Source organism: Phocoena phocoena, chromosome 9 (assembly GCF_963924675.1).
Source record: "Phocoena phocoena chromosome 9, mPhoPho1.1, whole genome shotgun sequence".
In the NCBI taxonomy this organism is placed as follows: domain Eukaryota; kingdom Metazoa; phylum Chordata; class Mammalia; order Artiodactyla; family Phocoenidae; genus Phocoena; species Phocoena phocoena.
In genome coordinates, this window is record NC_089227.1 from 64868900 (window position 1) to 64887113 (window position 18214).

Here is an 18214-nt window from a genome sequence, read left to right on the forward strand (position 1 = left end):
CCCTTAATCCTAAATTTAGGAATGAAGGAAAGCGGAAACGCCCAAGCACAGGCGCGAAGGGACCTGCTTAAACAGGCTTGGGCGTGCGAGCGTTTGGGGTGGGGCTTCGAGCCGGGAGGCAGTTGAAGGGCCGACGCAGCACCTACCTCCGCATCTCCGCCGCCAGGGGTGGGCTATCACTGAGAAGACTAAGCTACCCTTCGGAACCTCCCAGCCCGGGCAAGGCCACGTGATCCAGCGCCAGTGCGGGGAGAGGCGTGCCCTGCCCTCCGCCCCGCCCCGCGCGCACGCGCGCGGCTCCCGGCGCTGAAATTCAAATTTGAACCGCTGCTGAAGGCCGAGCGTGACACTGGAGGCTGTGGGGAAGAGGAGAGTAGGTTGGGAGAGTTCCCCAGCCCCGGACTTCTTGTTTTCTCCAAGTGACACACTGAGCCGGCACTCACTTCTTTTCTTTTTCCGAATTTGAACCACCGTTTCGGTCGTCTCGCAATCGACACGCGAAGCCCGTGGCGATGGACCCGTTTACCGAGGTGAGAAAACTTGCGGGCAGAGCCAGCTATGACCCCTCTCGGCCCCCACCCTCCCTTCCCACCTTCTGTCTACCTCCGGACCCACCGGGTGGAGAGCGCGTGCGCGCGCGTGCGCAGAGTGTGCGTGCGGGTGTCGGACTGGGGAAACCAGGAGGGGGCCGCCGGTTCTCTCTGCTCTGCAGCTGCGGTTCTGCGGTTTTCTTGTTTTTATTCCTGCAGATGAAGCTCTGGGGGCGCGGTGGGGTGGGGAAGCTTTGAGTCTGTCCTCAGTAGCAGTAGTGAAAAAACCTCCTGTCAGCCCCGGTTATTATATGCCCCTCTGGAGTGGATCCCTGTCCCTTGCGAGGGTGAGGTGGGGGCCTGACCAAAAGATCCCGCTGGAAGTAAAAGCCGGGTTAACTTGCAAGGTGGAGTCGGGTGTCCGAGTGACTCAGTGCTGTGTGTGCAGCCGCCGCCCGGAAATGGAATGGAATGTGATTTGCAGGGTTCGTGTGGCCCGCAGAGGAGCCGTGCATATAAGCATGCTGTGAACGAAATGACAGCAAAACGTTAAAATAAGCCGGTGCCTGAAACCATTGCATCCGTTCTTATAAAGTCAATAGTTACTTCAGATTCTATTGCTCAGCCAACAAGCAAAGAAGATTCATACCTGAGACTGATACAAATTGAAAGGAAACAGTGTTAGCCGAATACGTACAAACCAAAATTAATAGCCCACGATTTAAAAAAAAAATAGTAAAGAAATCAACCTTTTTGGGTATGTTTATGGAGCATACCATTACAGCAATACTTAACTCATCTTTTGTTCTTTGGAAATTAAATATGGATTAATTACATCGTTATTGTGTCGATTATTTGTCTAGCTTTGACTTCTTGTTGACAAGGTACTTTGACACACTCAGGAATTTCCACTCCTTTTCTTCCAGGACAGTTCCTCATTTTTTAGGTTGTTGTGCAAGTTTCAACTCAAAAAATAACAGTTGCTGCAAAGTGAGCCTAAAAATGTCTCTGCACTAGATTGAAAAATTGAATGGAGAGTGGTAATACTTTTTTTTTTTGAGATGTACTTACAATCCTAAGATATTAAAAGTTTCAACAATTAGAGTTTACTTGTGTTCAAACACAACCGTGTTTATTTTTTGTTTACAAATTCTCAATCATCTCTGGGGGAAAACACATCAATTCGTTAACCTTAAATATTCTAACAAAAAAATCCTGAACACATTTTTGTATTAGCTTTAAAGAATAGAGCTGGTCGTGCACTACATATTTTTCACTTACATTGAAGTTAAAAAGGATACATTATGTTCCAACTTAGAATAGGATTCCTTAAAATATTAGCCCTATGTGTTCTGAATATTTTCATTCTCCTAGGTAACTGACAGGACAAAGCATTTTGAAAGTTGGCTGAAAATTGTACTTTGTTTTACTTAAAAATGTTATTCAGAAGCTAGTACAAATCTCAGTTGAAAGAAACTTTTCTTTAAAAGAAACTTTTCATTTTAGAGTGTGCTCAGAAATATGTATGGTTTATGTTATGAAAAGTTAGATCGGTTGCAGTTGAAATAAACAGCTTTGACATCTTTTCCTTAATTGGTAATGAGTGAACAATTTGAATTGGTTCCAAAGATTAGGTGCTTAATTATAGCATTCATAACATTTTTGCACAGTGAAACTAACTGGTACAGTTCCTTGTCTGAAAAACAATTTGGAAGTCAGTTAAAATGACTTTCTCACCCAGAGTTCCTTATCAGAACCATAGAACAGGGAAAATTATTTGAGAGAACTGTTTCCTCAGTTTTCCCAAGGGTGATTCTTAACCAGACCACCCTACAGGCATAGGAGAGCTGTTAATTAATTACATTAATGCCAGGGCGTTAGGGATTAATTCTCTTGGTAACTCTAGTTGAGAAAGGCTACAACTATCCTAAACTCTTGTTTCCTCAGACAAGGCTGTTGTGCAGTGGTTCTCCTCCCTGCTGTCACTAGTGCTGTCTGGCATACTCTTCCTCTCTCCCTGCCTCTTCTGCCTGGCAAACTCTGTTTCAACCTGCAGCTCACAGTTTGATTCCCCATCTTCAGAGGGGAGATCACCTTTCACAGTACCCATGTCACTTGCATTTATTTACCCGTTGAACATGTTTTCTGTTAGAATGTAAGCTTCTTGAAGTAGGACTGTTGTTTCCTATTCAGAGAGATGTTTCCCTAACATCAAGCACATCCAATAATGTTCTGCCGAATTGATATGGAAGAGAGCCATTCAGTGCAAATCATTTTACAGGCAAATAATTATATACAACAGTAACTGTTAGGACATTTTAGCAATATTGTTTTCTCTATTGTAGAAAATTTCAAATATAATGCATCCACCACCCAGCAACACATGGCCATATTGTTTTACTGTATCCCCTTCTAATCCCTCCCTCTGAATTATTTAGAAGCAAATTCTAGAGATCATATAATTTTATATGTAAGCACTTAAGTATTTCTCACTGAACACTAAAGACTTAAAAAAAATCATAATGCTACTATCACACCTAAAAAATCAACAGCAGTTCCTTAATATCATCAAACATTGTAAGTGTTCATGTTTCCTTAAGTGTCTCATGTTTTTGCAGTTTGTTTGAATCAGCATCTAGACAGGGTCCACAGGACCATGTCTTCCTAATGTTCTTCATGGACCAACTGGAGATAAAGAATCCATCTTGATTTATGGATGAACAAACAGTTAAGGCACACGTTTATTATTATGATCAGCAGATAGTGTTAAAAAAGTTATGTTGATTGTATGAATTTGGTTAGTTTTGCTGATTAGTTCTTTAAAAGAGCAATTGGATTTAGTCAAAAGATAGTTTATAGCAAAGTAGTTAAGAGTCCAGACTCCAGAGCCTGGTTCTGAATCTTGGCTTGCCACTGTTTTTTTTTTGTTTGTTTGTTTTGTTTTTTAAATTTTTGTCCACATTGGGTCTTTTCTTGCTGTGCGCTGGCTTTCTCTAGTTGCAGCCAGTGATGGCTTCTCTCGTTGCGGAGCACAGGCTCTAGGCATACGAGCTTAGTAGTTGTGGCTCGCGGGCTCAGTGGTTGTGGTTCGTGGGCTTAGTTGCTCTGCGGCATATGAGATCTTCCTGGACCAGGGCTCGAACCCATGTCCCCTGCATTGGCAGATGAATTCTTGACCACTGCGCCACCAGGGAAGTCCCTGCCTTGACACTTCTTAACTGTGTGACCTATGGCTTGTTATTTAACCCCTGCCTGAGTTTCTTCATCTGTAAAACAGTAGTAAAAACAGAATTTTACCAAATCATATTTTGAAGATGAAATGAGTTAGTGTGTGCAGACACTGAAAGTACTTTATATTAAGTCCTGTATAAGCATTAGTGATTGTTGTAATTGTTGTTAGGTAGATTTAAAACCATCAACTTACTACTCATGATGTCAGTATTAGCCTCTTGGTGTGAAGACCTGCTCACTAGTGATGGTCATCCCACTCCAAGACTAGCACAGAGAAACCCAGAGCTAGGTGTGCCAAGTCAGAGCTTTCTATGTAGGAACCTTAAAAGAGAAAAAGCTACAATTAAAATACATAAAGCATCTTTTCTTGTGATATAAATAGATATACATGCTATCACTGTTTTGGATAGAGTTTGTCTACTTTTCCAGAACTAAGCGAAATCTCTGTGATGACCTGGGAAAGAATGCTGCTACAGCATTTTGAAAATAATAAGTTAATTGTTATTGAGTCTACTTTGTTTAAGAAGGCAAGAAAATCAGTAGTATCTCCTAGAAAAAATTTCTGTCAGAAATAGTTTGAGGGATATGGGGTAGAAATTGCTTTAGGACTATATGCTTCAGTTATCTTAGATTCATCCATGTGGAATACCTTCCTGATTATGTTAGTAATTGCAGTGTTTTATTTTTTTTTAATGCCTCTGTTATTTGAAGAAGGAGGTGTGATATTTGAAAGAATGTACCTTATAAATAAAAGATCCCTTAAATTCCTGTTACCCTTTTATAAGGAAGGGTGACTTACATTTATTGAGCTGTTGAGTTTATGTATTTTAGATACATCATTTCTTTACATTAATAATCTTTGGTGCTTATTAGTTTTATTTTACAGATTAGGGAACTTTTTTGCTTATCTACTTTAATATGTTTTAATCTTGAAATTTTTGAATCTAATGTAGCAAAAGAATACTTGTGTATATTTGAATGGCAAAACCACATTCTTCTGTGACCCATTACTCATAGTAACCGAAGATATATGGACTCATAAGTATTCTAACTGACCAGAATGGAATGTGGGCGTGTCCATGAATGAATATAGTTAGTCTAGTTTTGCATCTTGGGAGTGATATATTTTATTGTGGGGGAAATTATCAGACATATATGAATTTGTATAATACTATCACTTTTGAGTTTGTTGAAGACTTTTATTTAAAGGGTGAAGGTCTTGTGTTTTGGAAGGCATTTGGCTCATAAATTACTCTTTCAGTGACATAGCATTTAGGTTTAGAGTTACTTCTTTCAATGAGAAATCATTCCTAAGTAGAGAGTTGTGCCTTCTTCCAAATTTAGCTCATGCTTCTTTTGCATACTCAGAAGGATTAAAAAAATTATTATTCTGTTTTAATTAAGCAACTAAAAAGGTCAGATGGAGTTTAATTCCTTAGTCTGCACTAACTTCTATATCTGTGTTTGCAGGGCAGTTTGTAAACTCCAGCCAGTAATCTGCATGCCTCCTTTGGTTGTGTTCATTTGAAGGAGAATGAATTGTTTTACAGGGTCTTGTGTTTGCTATACTACACTGATTCGAATTAGGAGCATACATTGGGGTTAGAAAAGAGTAGTATTCACGATTCTATGGAATGGCTAAGATTTCACCTTAAAACTATTATATATTGATATTTAATTAAATAAAACATAAGATTATTTAGGCTTATTTATTTTTCTCTTAGGAAGTGTCTTATGTCTTCAAAGGACTATTACGCCGGTTATCTCTTGCCATCACCCCAAATCTTAGTGGTTGTATGAGTTTTGCTGCTACAACAAATTATTACAAATTTACTGGCTTAACATCACACATATTAATTATCTTCTGTAGGTCAGAAGTCTGATAGGTTTTGCTGGGTTCAAATCAAAGTGTTAGCAGGATTGTGTTCCTTTTGGACGCTCTAGGGAGAATCTGTTTCCTCACCTTTTCCAGCTGATAGAGGCCACCTGCATTTTTTGGCCTGTGGCCGAAAAATGTCCATCACTCTGACCTCTGCTTCCCTTGTCACATCTTCTCTGACTGTGAGCTTCTGGGCCGCTCTTCCCTCATAAGGACAATTGCCCTTTTGAGGCCCACCCAGAAAATCCAGGATAATCTCTCCATCTCAAGGTCATTAGTTTAATCACGTCAGCAAAGTCTCTTGCCCTGTAAGGTAACATATTCACAGGTTCATGGGATTAGGACAGTGAACAACTTTGGGGGACCATTATTCTGCCTACCATAGTGGTTAAAACAACCACCACATTATTTTCCATGATTCAATGGCTTAGCATTTGGGCTCAGCTGGGCTGGACTTCTGGTGTCCCCTGCAGTCGTATAGGAGTCTGCAGTGATATACAAATTACCCGGGACTGGATGGTCTAAAATAGCCTTCCTCTCAGGTCTGGTGGTTGATGCTGGCTGTCAGCTGGGCCATGTGTCTAGCAGGCTTAACCTGGGCTGCTTCTTGTGGAGGCAGTGTTCCAAGAGAGTGAGAGCAGAAACTACAAGACCTCTTGAGGCCTGGGACTGGAAGTCACATACACAGTATCACTTCTGCTGCGTTTTAATGGTCAAAGTGAATCATAAGGCCATCCCAATTCAAATAGCTTTTGATGGAAGCAGAAACAAATTTGTGGCCATTTAAAATCTCATACAACTAACTTAACACATTTTATTCCCCCTTTAATGTTCATATTACGTCTGTAATTAAATTTTGACATGGGGGTGTTCATTTGGTGAATCTTGACTTAATTACTTAGGATTTCACTTTTGAAATGTATTTAACTGTTATCGTACATGATGGCAATTAGTGATTTTAGAAGATACCTGAAGTTTTCTGAACCTTTGACGAGACTTGTGTTTTAACGCTCTGATATACGTAGAAACTGCTTGAACGAACCCGTGCCAGACGCGAGAATCTTCAGAGGAAAATGGCTGAGCGGCCCACCCCAGCAGCAAGATCTGCGACTCACGCCAAGCGAGTCAGGGAGCCACTTTCAGAAGCAAGTAACCAGCAGCCCCTGTCTGGTGGTGAAGGTAAAAGGCTTTGTGGGGAAAAGTAAACTTGGCATTTTTTAAAAGGAGATAAGCGCCAAGCGTTTTGTTGTTCATGCAGAAGAACCAAGGTCTTTGGGAGACAGATGGAATAGCCTCTGGGAGAAAGATCAGCGTTTGGCCTGGAACCTATCAGGCCAGAGCAGAATTTCTAACAAATATTTCAGATTAACTGGTTGAACTGTATTTTCCTCATTCCAAAATTATCCTTAAAACCTCTCAGGGAAGAATAATAAAGGAGCACTGGGGCACTTATACTGCCGTGGTATACAGTTTATCTACCCCAACAGGTGCCAGCACAGCTGACCACCAGGTTCAGATGTATCTGTGGCGTGAGCAGGGCAACAAAAGGCAGACCTGCCTGCAAATGCTTGTAATTTGATGAGCCTTTTCATCCTCTGTCTGCTGAACCATCTCTCTCAGGCTGGGCACAAAGTACAGGTTGTTAATCTACAGAACTGGTGAAATTAAACAGAAACAAAATTAAGCAACCCCACCCCCACCCCCAACAAATCCACATGCACCTGGAAGCTTGTCTGATTCTTTCCTAAATCCTGGCATCCTCAGCCTACGTCAGTCAGCTGGCTTAATCTTTTCCTAGCATTTGGAATAATCTGGAGATGATCATTTCCTTTAGTATAAATTTAAAATACATATAGATAAAGAGTATTACAGAGGACAAAACCAATATTACAAAAGAGATGAGGGCATAGTGCTGGCTCCCATTATTTTGTGAGCTAACCATAGAAGGAGAGTTTATTTTTGTGTGTTAATACATTTTGAAGGGAGGGAATACCATATATATTACCTAGGAAATAGAGGCCTGGCTCCAGTCCAGGATCTCTTCATTGTGGCATGGGTTTATGCAATCAAATATTGAGTACTATGTACTTGAAAACTAGTGGTTGGAACTGTGTTTTGATGCTTAAATGGAAAGATTTACTGTTATAAGCAATGTAAACTCAAAAAATTCTTTACTTTCAGATAGTGAAGCATGTTAAATAGGAATACATCCAAAAAATGATTAGATAAGTTTGTTGAAAATATACCCTTAAATGAGTTGCAGAAGACTGGAAAGTTTCATGATGTACATTTAATTAGATTGATGTTTATGAGGGCAATCATGACTTCCCACTAATCATACTTCGGTTACTACCAGAACAAGAACACTTGGTTAGACAGCCAATGAAACTGACCTCTTATGGAATTTACATTCCTACCTTTTAGTAGGAATTTACATTCCTACTAAAACTAAAATTATTAGTTTTCGAGGAGATGTATTAAAACTCACTCTTGGGTAAAAGTTATATGCCTTGTGTTTGAATAGCTCCTTTTTCTTTTAGGACTTTTAAATTTATTTTATAGGTGTTCGTGGAAGTTTAAAATGTAAAATGTTGTTAAACGCTTGTGCCAGTGAATTTGTTTGGTATTGACCAGATAATTCAGTCAGGTTTTGGTTCTCTGCCTCCTAAACCTCAAGCCAGGTGCCCTTCTACCCTTCTTTACTATTGTTCATGAAAGATTGTTTTTAAAAGCAGAAAGCTTGTGTCTACTCTTAGCTCAGCTATGTCACTTTAAGCAGGTAACTTGATTTCTCTGGGCCTGATTTTTCTTATTTAAAAATGTGGTGATTGGGCTGTATGATCTTTAAAATCCCTTAGAATATTTGCTTATTCTGTGTGTGTGCACTTTTTATTTCCTAGTGTCTTAAGACCACATAGAATATTATGCATATCTCTTGAGGATGTTATTTGAAGATTTTTTTCATTAAGGTTTTTTTAAACCATAAATTATATGTTTGTTTAAAGGGAAATCTCTTATATCAGATTTCTAAGTTACCGAAAGAAAGTAGAATTTTACGTATTTCTTGTTGTGAGTAAAATCATTTAAAGGAACAGAGAGACGGTGTTTTATTAATTTGTACCTACTGTAAGTTTTTCATGCTGTGAGGAATTACAGAATTTTTATTATGTTTTTGTCATTTTTAATCTAGAGAAATCTTGCACAAAACCATCACCATCAAAAAAACGCTGTTCTGACAACACTGAAGTAGAAGTTTCTAACTTGGAAAATGAAAAACCGGTTGAGTCAGCTTCTGCAAAACCTTGTTCTCCAAGTCCTGTGTCTCCTCAGGCGCAGCCACAAGGGCCACAAACGCCAGCTGGTGTCAGTGATTCCGTGGCCGCCCCGGCATCGCTGCTGGGAGTGAGGAGAGGGCTAAACTCAAGATTGGAAGGAACTGCAGCCTCCTCAGTCAAAACACGAATGCAAAAGCTGGCTGAGCAGCGGCGTCACTGGGATAATGATGATGTGACAGGTATAAACTATGTGAATGGTGTGGTTCTTAAATCTGTGTCAGTACGATTCAACTTGGTATGTTGAAAATTTTATGTATCAGATAACACATGAAAGGTCAACGCTTTTGATCTATATCCTGAGTATCCATTGCTCGCAAATGGTTTGTATATCAGTATGTATTTATCAGTTGGTTGTGTTCTCATCGAAGTAGATGATGATGAGGTTCTTAGACTGGTTCACAAAACCCTGATCTTATAACGGAACCATCTTATATTTGCAATAAAAACAGGAGAGAATAAACTATACTCTTGGCATTATCAGCATTGCTGCCCTTCAGCTCTATATTCAAGAAATCCTATTTCATGGATTCACTAATTAAATAAACTTGAGTGACTAAGGTATGCAATGCTGTTCAACAGGGGAGAAAGAAAACTTCAGAAAACATTTCTCGAGCACCAGCAAAGCATGTCTTCATGCTAAGATGCCAGAGACAGATAAAGTGACCTGATCTTTGCCTTTCATGGGTCCATAATCTGATGGAGAGCTTATCTCCTACCTTGTTACATAAAAAGCCTTGGGATGACTTACAAAAATACCTGTATTAAAAATGGGAAAAATGAAGAAATCAAGGTGAAGAGAAGGAAAAACAAAGTGAAGGGTAAAGTTAGTCTATTAAATACAGGCCTTAAGGTCCTCCTCACTTGCTAGAGATGGTTCTGAACTTGCTAGCAGCCAGTGCAGAGAGGTGAAATGCTATCAATTACATGACTAATGTTTATTAAAAAACAAAACAACAGAGCCGTGGTTGGCACTAAGACCTAAGAGAACTTTCTTCCCTGGGTCCTAAAGATAACTGTGGGAGCTAGTGAAGGTGTAAGGTTTCTCAAGGTAGGCAGATAGCTGGCTCCAGGCTCATTTCAGTAAATGCAGTTCTAAAGTGAGCCAGCACAGTGCAGGTAGACAGCTTGGTGACGACTGGGCCTTACCCGGGGAAGCCAAGCTTTGGCTTTCAGCCCAGCTCCTATGGATCAGAATCATTCAGACCACTGGACTGGAATCTCAGGAGTGCGGTGGAGCCCTGGAGTGTGCTTTTTATCCCTTCCTTCCTTCTTTCCTTCCTTCCTTCCTTTCTTCCTTCCTCCCTCCCTCCCCCCTCCCTCCCTTTCTTCCTTCCTTCCTTCCCTTCTCTTTTTTTAAAGCTCTGTAGGTAATTCTGACACATAGCCAGAATTAAGACCAAGTGATCTGAGGAAATGGATGGGCTACATATATTTCAGGCAGTCTTCCATAAATATCAATTCTTTTAACTGAAGTTTTGATAAGTATTGGATAGAAAAACATTTAAGATGATCCCTTCTGGCAGTGGTGATAATCTCAAGAGCAAACACTTACTGTGTGAAATGCTAGGCGTTCTAAATATTTTAAAATTCTAATGTAGGGCTTCCCTGGTGGCGCAGTGGTTGAGAGTCCGCCTGCCGATGCAGGGGACGCGGGTTTGTGCCCCGGTCCGGGAAGATCCCACATGCCGTGGAGCGGCTGGGTCTGTGAGCCATGGCCGCTGAGGCTGAACATCCGGAGCCTGTGCTCCGCAGGAAATCTTTTCTGGAGAGGCCACAACAGTGAGAGGCCCGCGTACCACAAAAAAAAAAAAAAAAATTCTAATGTAATATAGCATTTAATTCTTACAACAATCTTATGACATACATACTACTTTTTCTTCATGTTGTAGAAGAGAAGACTGGGTTCAGAGAGACTAAGGCGCCTGCCCACAGTCAGCAGCAGCTAAAATGCAAACCCCAGTTGTCTGACTCTAGGGCTCAACTTTTATGACCTGCCTGATGTTTTGGGGCGTGTTTACAGGGTGCTGATAGTTCACGTTGTAAATTATAACTATTTATTTTAGTGGTGGGTGGGGTTAACCATGCTTCTTTATAACGTCTGAGGAGGCTAACCAGTAAACGTGCCTGAATAGAAGAACGCTCCATTTCTGTTTTGTAGGAAATATCTATGGGCAGAGGACTGGAGATTTTCCTTTTAAAAAAAAGAAAGAGCGTTGTGATTTAGTGCATGATCAAGAATATAACCAAGGCCCTAAACATTCTAGAGAAGGAAGCTTTGCAGCAGTGATTTCGAATATGTTGAAAGCAAATGTTAACAAATGTCCACCTCGACCTTGAAAATAAATCTCATTAAGGCATCATAGCCTGTCTAATTTTTAGCATTGAAACTTATGAATAAAGTGTGATGAATGATTTAGTGAGTACTATACAGGACTGTGGGTATAGCCAATTAAAGGTTTGAGGGATTATTCCAAAATATAATTTATCTGAAGCCTTTCTTTCTGACAAAGAATAGTTAGAGGAGCTAGAGCTATTAAGCCCATTCCTAAAACATAACAGTAAAACTGTCGTCTACTTAGAGGATGGTGCTTATTCTAAAGAAAATGATGAAGGTATGCAAAAAGGTATTGTAGGGAGGGTGGTGGTCAGGAAATCTTTTCTGGAGGAGGCAGAGATAACTAACCTGGACTTTGAGGGGCAGCTGGCTTCAGACAGTGGAGATATTCTAGGCAAAAACAACAGAACGGATGAAAAGCACAGAGGTACCGTGAGCATACCGTGTGTATAAAGAGTAGGTATTCTGGTATATAGTTCATGTGGTAGAAAAGCAAGAGATGAATTTGAAGAAAGCAGCCGGGTCCAGAGCATTTGGAATTTAACCAGGAGGTGATGGAGAGGAACTGAGAGAGTTTAAGTAGGCAAATGTTTTAGAAAGGTCACTCTGGGTGTCAGAATTGAGGAGGGATTGACGAGGGCAGAGATTCCAAGCAGGAACACCAGTTAGAAGGCCAATGCTGTAATTCAGGCATAATGATGAAGGCCTGTGAAAGTGAAGAGGAGGCTGCATTTGAGAGATTTAGGAGATAGAATCTGTGGGACTTAATGACTGGGTGGTGGATGGTAAGGGAGAAGGGAGGAAGAGGCGTGATGAGGAGGAATGTGTTGGGGGCAGTTTCAACTTCAGATATATTATTTGGGGTGTCCGTGGGATAGTCAAATGGAGGTAGCTGGTAGTTAGAAGGAGACCACGAAGGACAGGCCGCAAAGACAGAACTAATAGAGGATGATGTCACGTGGAACTACAAGGCCCACAAAGTGTGTGGGCATCTGGTGAAAAATAGCCAAAGCAACTTCAGGGCAGTGGTGTAGGCAGAAGGCAGGTTGAAGGGAGTTGAGTGGTGAGTGAATATAATGCAGGGAAAGAGGGACAGTACCTAAAAGGGCGCATACATTGATGAGAGGACGTTTGGGTTTAGCTTTAAGATGAGAGAGACTTGAGCATATTTATGTGTAGAAAAAAAAGTTTGTAGAAAGGAAGAAGGGGTTATTTGGAGCAAGATCCCTGAGAAGGTTTTGGAGGAGTAGAATTGAGAATTCTGGCAGAATTATAAGCCTTGGACAGCAGGAGGGCTATCTGTTCCATTGACTGAATTTTTGGAATAGAAAGTGCCATGAACTTTGACTGCCCTATATACTCTTTATGCATACAGGCCTTCGTAAGTTAAGTATTGCTTATTTGAGATTTATCTCCAAATGAAGTAACTGTGCAGAAAAACATATTAGTCTAACCCTGTGCTATCCAATACCATAACCGCTAGCAATATGTAGCTTTTAAACTTAAATTAATTAAAATGAAATGAAGTTTCTTATTGCTCTTACCACAATTCGAATGCTCACTAGCCATATGTGGCTAGTTGTTACTGTATTAGACACCATGGATATGGAACATCTCCATCATTGCAGAAAGTTCTGTTGTACAGCACTGGTCTAATACATTTTTAAAACAAATATGTTGAATATGTAATCTTAAGTTGTGCAGTGTTATAACATCATAAATTAATCCTAAAAATATAACCTAAATCTATGGTGTCTTATAGATTCATAATCCATCAAATAATTGAAAAAAAATAGGTGTAACAAAGTGTTCTTTTTTTAACTTGGATTAAGTATCTGATTTGAAAATATATTGTCAAATTTAAGCAGTTTGGTAGTTTCATGCATATGAGAAAAGCTTTTTTTTTTTTTGAGTGATCCCTTTATTACACACATATATAACTCATGAATTTTTACTTCTAAAACATTTTCAGATGATATACATGAAAGCTCACCCATCTCAGCAATGCCGTCAGAGGCTACCTCCCCTCCCAAACCATCCCTTTCAGATGCCTCAGCAACTCCAGTTGGGAGAAAGGGCCGTCTAGCCAACCTTGCTGCAACTATTTGCTCCTGGGAAGATGATGTAAAAAACTCATCTGCAAAGCAAAACAGTGTACAAGAACAGCCTGGTACCACTTGTTTATCCAAATTTTCCTCTGCAAGTGGAGCATCTGCTAGGATCAATAGCAGCAGTGTTAAGCAGGAAGCTACATGCTGTTCCCAAAGGGATGGCGATGCCTCTTTGAATAAAGCCTCATCCTCGAGTGCTGTGGGTGCATCTTTGATTAATGTTGCAATTTCCAGCTCTGGGGTAAGTATATATAATTTTGGTCTTTGGAAACTTTTTTTGTTGTTATGAGTAATAATTTATATATATATGTGTAGGTATGCATTTTATAACTTTTATATAGGATGTTTATATGTATTTTTAGAGTATTTCATAGAAAGTAAAAATCATAAATTTGGTATTCTGTCCCAAGATAAATGAGCAATTGACAACTAAATTACATGAATTTAATGTAACTCCAAAGTATATACTATGGAATGGTGGAACCTCTTCTTAGCCATCAGGGAGAGCCTGAAAATTACTTTCTCTATTAGAATGCTCTATGTATGTGTATAAATACAAGAAAGACATCAAATATCTCTGAAAACTAGTAGCAGTAGTTACCTCTAGAAGGCAGTTGTCAAGGGTGGGCGTGATACCTTTACTGTATATTGTTTTGGAATGTTTGAAAGATTACCTTGCCCATGTGTTATCTCAACGTTTTTTAAAAAAATATGAGAAAACCAAAACAGAAAAAAATGTTGTGTTTCTGAGCATTATCTTTAAGTGTAGAGCCAGGTTTTGGAATTAGACAGACCTGTATTCAATCCCAGCCCTTCCACATAATTAGAAGTGTGGCTTTGGAGAGTTACTTAATCTTGCAAAACTTTATTTTCCCATTTGTAGATTGGGAAAGAAAGGGTTTGGGAGGATTAAATGAGATAATGTGCATAAAGCACTTAGTATGGTGCTTGGCACATAGTAAGTACTTAATAACTTATAGTTCACCTTCAAGTACATGATACAGTTTTGTCAAGTTAATATTGATTTAATTAAAATGCAAATATATAGGTAATTTGACCTAATACAGTTAACATTTATAAAGGTACTAGTGTGATAATATAAAAGAAATTGTTTTTTAAAATAGTGAGTGACCCTATCCCTCGTAGTAAATTACCCATCAGTATATTATGCAGACTAAACTACATATTATAATTTGAATAATGGCATTTTCTAAGTTAATTTTTTTCAAACCTTTCAAATTGGTTTGATCTATTAGAGAGTAAGAAATATTTTTCATGAGTTTACATAAAGGCTACCGAGCATATAGGATTTGAGTTGTTTTTTTATAGGATTTGAGTGCTTTTTATAGAACTACCTTTAGATATTGTGAATGTTGTTATTTACCCTAAGTATTATCATGTTTCAGAAAGCTACTTCTTCCCCAGTGAAATCTTCTACTACATCCATCACCAGTGCTAAAAATTGTGAGGTACAAAATCCTGAACTACTTCAAAAAACCTCTGTTAGTCCTCTTAAAACAGAGGTGTCAAAATCAACTGAGAGGTTACCTGTATCCCGGACAGTTCGGCCCAAGGAGGAATTAAACAGAGAAATTTGTCTGCAATCTCAGCCTAAGAATAAATCTACAACACCAGGTAACATATTTTTTTAAAAATCTAAAGTACCGCTGACTATTTTCACTGTGTCTGTTCTTAGCATTTTAAATATCCAATTGTTCATGGTACAGTGTTGGTTTGCCAGGGCAAATGCCTGAACGTATCAAGTGAGACTTATTCAAAGTCAGCTTTAATTGATTGAATGAATGTTCATTAATGTAGACTAGCCCAGTTACTGGTCAAAGTGTTTAACTTGTTACATTTTAACAGTTTAAACATGCTTTTTTCTAGAATGACCATGCTAGATACTTTCTTCTATACTTTTTGATGCAGACAAAGCATATACAACTGGAAATCACATTTTAAGGATATAATGGAGAAGCGTTCTTATAACCAAGCGTGCAAAGCAGTGCTTCTCAAACTTCACTATGAAAGCACCCATAGGGAAGGGAATATGTATACAAATGACTCCACTCCCGTTTAATTTATATGTGTGTATATTGTATGTGAATGTATACATATGAAAATTCAATTTTACTATGGTAAACTGATGCTCCAGGAAGTCCATATTTATCTTGTGGTGACTTACACCTTCTGGTATATCCCCGCATGCTATTGGTTGAGAAACATAGGACTAAAAAAATATGGCTCAAATATAGGTTCAAATATAGGGTAATATAGTGTACTTTGAGCTATATTCTTTTTCATTAGAATTCCTTTCGGAAAGACTGTGTTAATTCTACATTTTAACTTCTTAAAACTTCAATCCCTCCAGAAATAATAGTTCATCGTAAAAGAGAAGTAGTCAGAGAGATGAGAGTGGGGAATCCATTAGTTATAGGGTAAGTAGAAACCAGCAGTCAGTTTCCAGATGAGCCAAAATGAGAACTGGAAGCAACAGCAAAATCCCCATGTGAAATTGGACTATGACTCCCAATTTTCTAAAGACTTATGGCATAGATAAGAACGACATAAAGGGCATTGTTGGGAATTCCCTGGTGGTATAGTGGTTAGGATTCGGTGCTTTCACTGCTGGACATGGGTCTAATTCTGCCCTTCACCTGTTTTTGCAAATAAAGTTTTATTGGAACACAGCCATGCCCATTTACTGTCTGTGGCTGCTTTCATGCTTCAGTGCAGAGCTGAGTAGTTGTGACAATGGCCATATGGCCTGCAAAGCCCCAAATATTTACTCTTTGGCTATTTATGGGAAAATGTTTGCCAGTTAATGATATAGGTAACCTCCTTTTATGTAGTGCAACCCTAGCATTCTTATCATGGAGGTGGTATATATCCCATTTGTTCTATTTTAAATGGATCTCATACTATTTTAAATGAGTACTGTTTTAAGACTTTATAAAATCAAGACATCCTTTGATAAAGTAAATTTTCCCTAATTATTATTTTTGAAAGAGAAAAAGGATTTAATCACTGGATTTTCATGTTAGACTTCCTAAAAGCAAGAAAATAAATTGGGCTGTAGAAATATTAGTAGTTGGGTTATCATGGCCAGGATTCTTGGTTGTTAGGGTATATTATTAATGCACATACAGTCAATTTCCAATCATCTAGGTTCCGATTATTTAGCTTAAGGGTTTCCTAATCCCTACTGTCCTCTTACTCTACTTTTTAAAAATTCTTCTTCTTGTTTTTCTTAAAGAATTAAGTCCTATAAAACAAATTTTAGGACATGGAATTAAATAGTGTGGTAAAAAAAACGTTTCTTTTAAGTTTTCTTTTTTTTTTTTGTGGTACGCGGGCCTTTCACTGTTGTGGCCTCTCCCGTTGCGGAGCACAGGCTCTGGACGCGCAGGCTCAGCGGCCATGGCTCACAGGCCCAGCCGCTCCGCAGCATGTGGGATCTTCCCGGACCAGGGCACGAGCCTGCGTCCCCTGCATCGGCAGGCAGACCCTTAACCACTGTGCCACCAGGGAAGCCCTTTTTTTAAATTTTTTGAACTATTTTCTTTCTGTTTACTTTCTGAATGAATATTCCTAGTAGAATCAAAGCATTTTGGAGCTGAACTGGATTTAGAGCTTTTCCCATAGAAATCATAATTGTTACTTATTCTAAACAGCCTCCCCAAAATGTGTGCATTATCTTTAGGAGGAGCAGGAATTAAGCCTTTCCTGGAACGCTTTGGAGAGCGTTGTCAAGAGCACAGCAAAGAAAGTCCAGCTCGTAGCACACCCCATAGAAGTCCCATTATCACTCCAAATACAAAGGCCATACAAGAAAGATTATTCAAGCAAAACGCATCTTCATCTACTACTCATTTAGCACAACAGCTCAAGCAGGTATGGCTTACTGCTTTTAACATTATTCATTACATGGTCTGAGCATAGAACCTAGAAGTCAAACTGTGAATTCTGACTCCAGTCTTTTTGACTGGAGATAAATAGCATCTTGATTCTCTGTATCACTTATTTCAAATTAGAAATATTATTGTCCTATATTCTGTGTGTAATGTGAATCTGAAAACTGAGGACAAGGTTAGTAGAATTTGAATATTATTAAACATATTTTTGGCTCTTGTGTAAAATAGAGCTTTTGATGATTTTAGGAACGTCAAAAAGAATTAGCATGTCTTCGTGGCCGATTTGACAAGGGCAGTTTATGGAGTGCAGAAAAAGGCGAAAACTCAAAAAGCAAACAACTAGAAACCAAACAGGTAATGTAAACAAGAAATGTAAAAGTGAACTTGTTACCAAAGTAGTGCTGAGATTTAACTTGTGGTTCTGTATTGTAAAATAATTCTTTATATACTATCTTGTTCCAATTAACTATGCAGCTTTCTATTCATAAACTCCTTAAATGGTCATACCAACTTCGCTTGTTCCAATTAACTATGCAGCTTTCCATTCATAAACTCCTTAAATGTTCATGCCAACTTTGCTTTTCTCTTGTGATATTTTGCCATTTAATGGAACTTTTAACCATGTTTACTGATGGCCTACTTAAAATCAAATTTAAAAGGTATTCTCATCATTCGGTTGATTTCAGATTCCTTTTAACATTCTATTTAGATGCTGGTTTTCAAATGTTTCTCAGAATCTACTTTTCTCATTAATGATTATATATCTCTCCCCAAATACCATACTTTTAGACTATCTGTAATTCTTTCAGTCACCAAATACCTCCCAGATTTCTTTTTACTCATATTATTTGTGGTCAAATTTCATTGGTAAGCCTTCAG

General features: G+C 38.9%; 1 protein-coding gene across 2 annotated transcripts in view; it reads left to right on the top strand.

The window, feature by feature from the left end:
* The first annotated feature begins 512 nt into the window (after positions 1–512).
* ANLN (anillin, actin binding protein) overlaps positions 513–18214 on the top strand; it is a 53246-nt gene continuing 35544 nt past the window's right edge. For both annotated transcript variants that reach the window (XM_065883741.1, XM_065883742.1), the window contains exons 1-7: positions 513–530; positions 6666–6819; positions 8831–9154; positions 13283–13662; positions 14828–15056; positions 17125–17315; positions 17582–17689. In XM_065883741.1, the coding sequence (XP_065739813.1) occupies positions 513–530; positions 6666–6819; positions 8831–9154; positions 13283–13662; positions 14828–15056; positions 17125–17315; positions 17582–17689 (1404 nt within the window). The remainder of the gene's footprint in view (positions 531–6665; positions 6820–8830; positions 9155–13282; positions 13663–14827; positions 15057–17124; positions 17316–17581; positions 17690–18214) is intronic.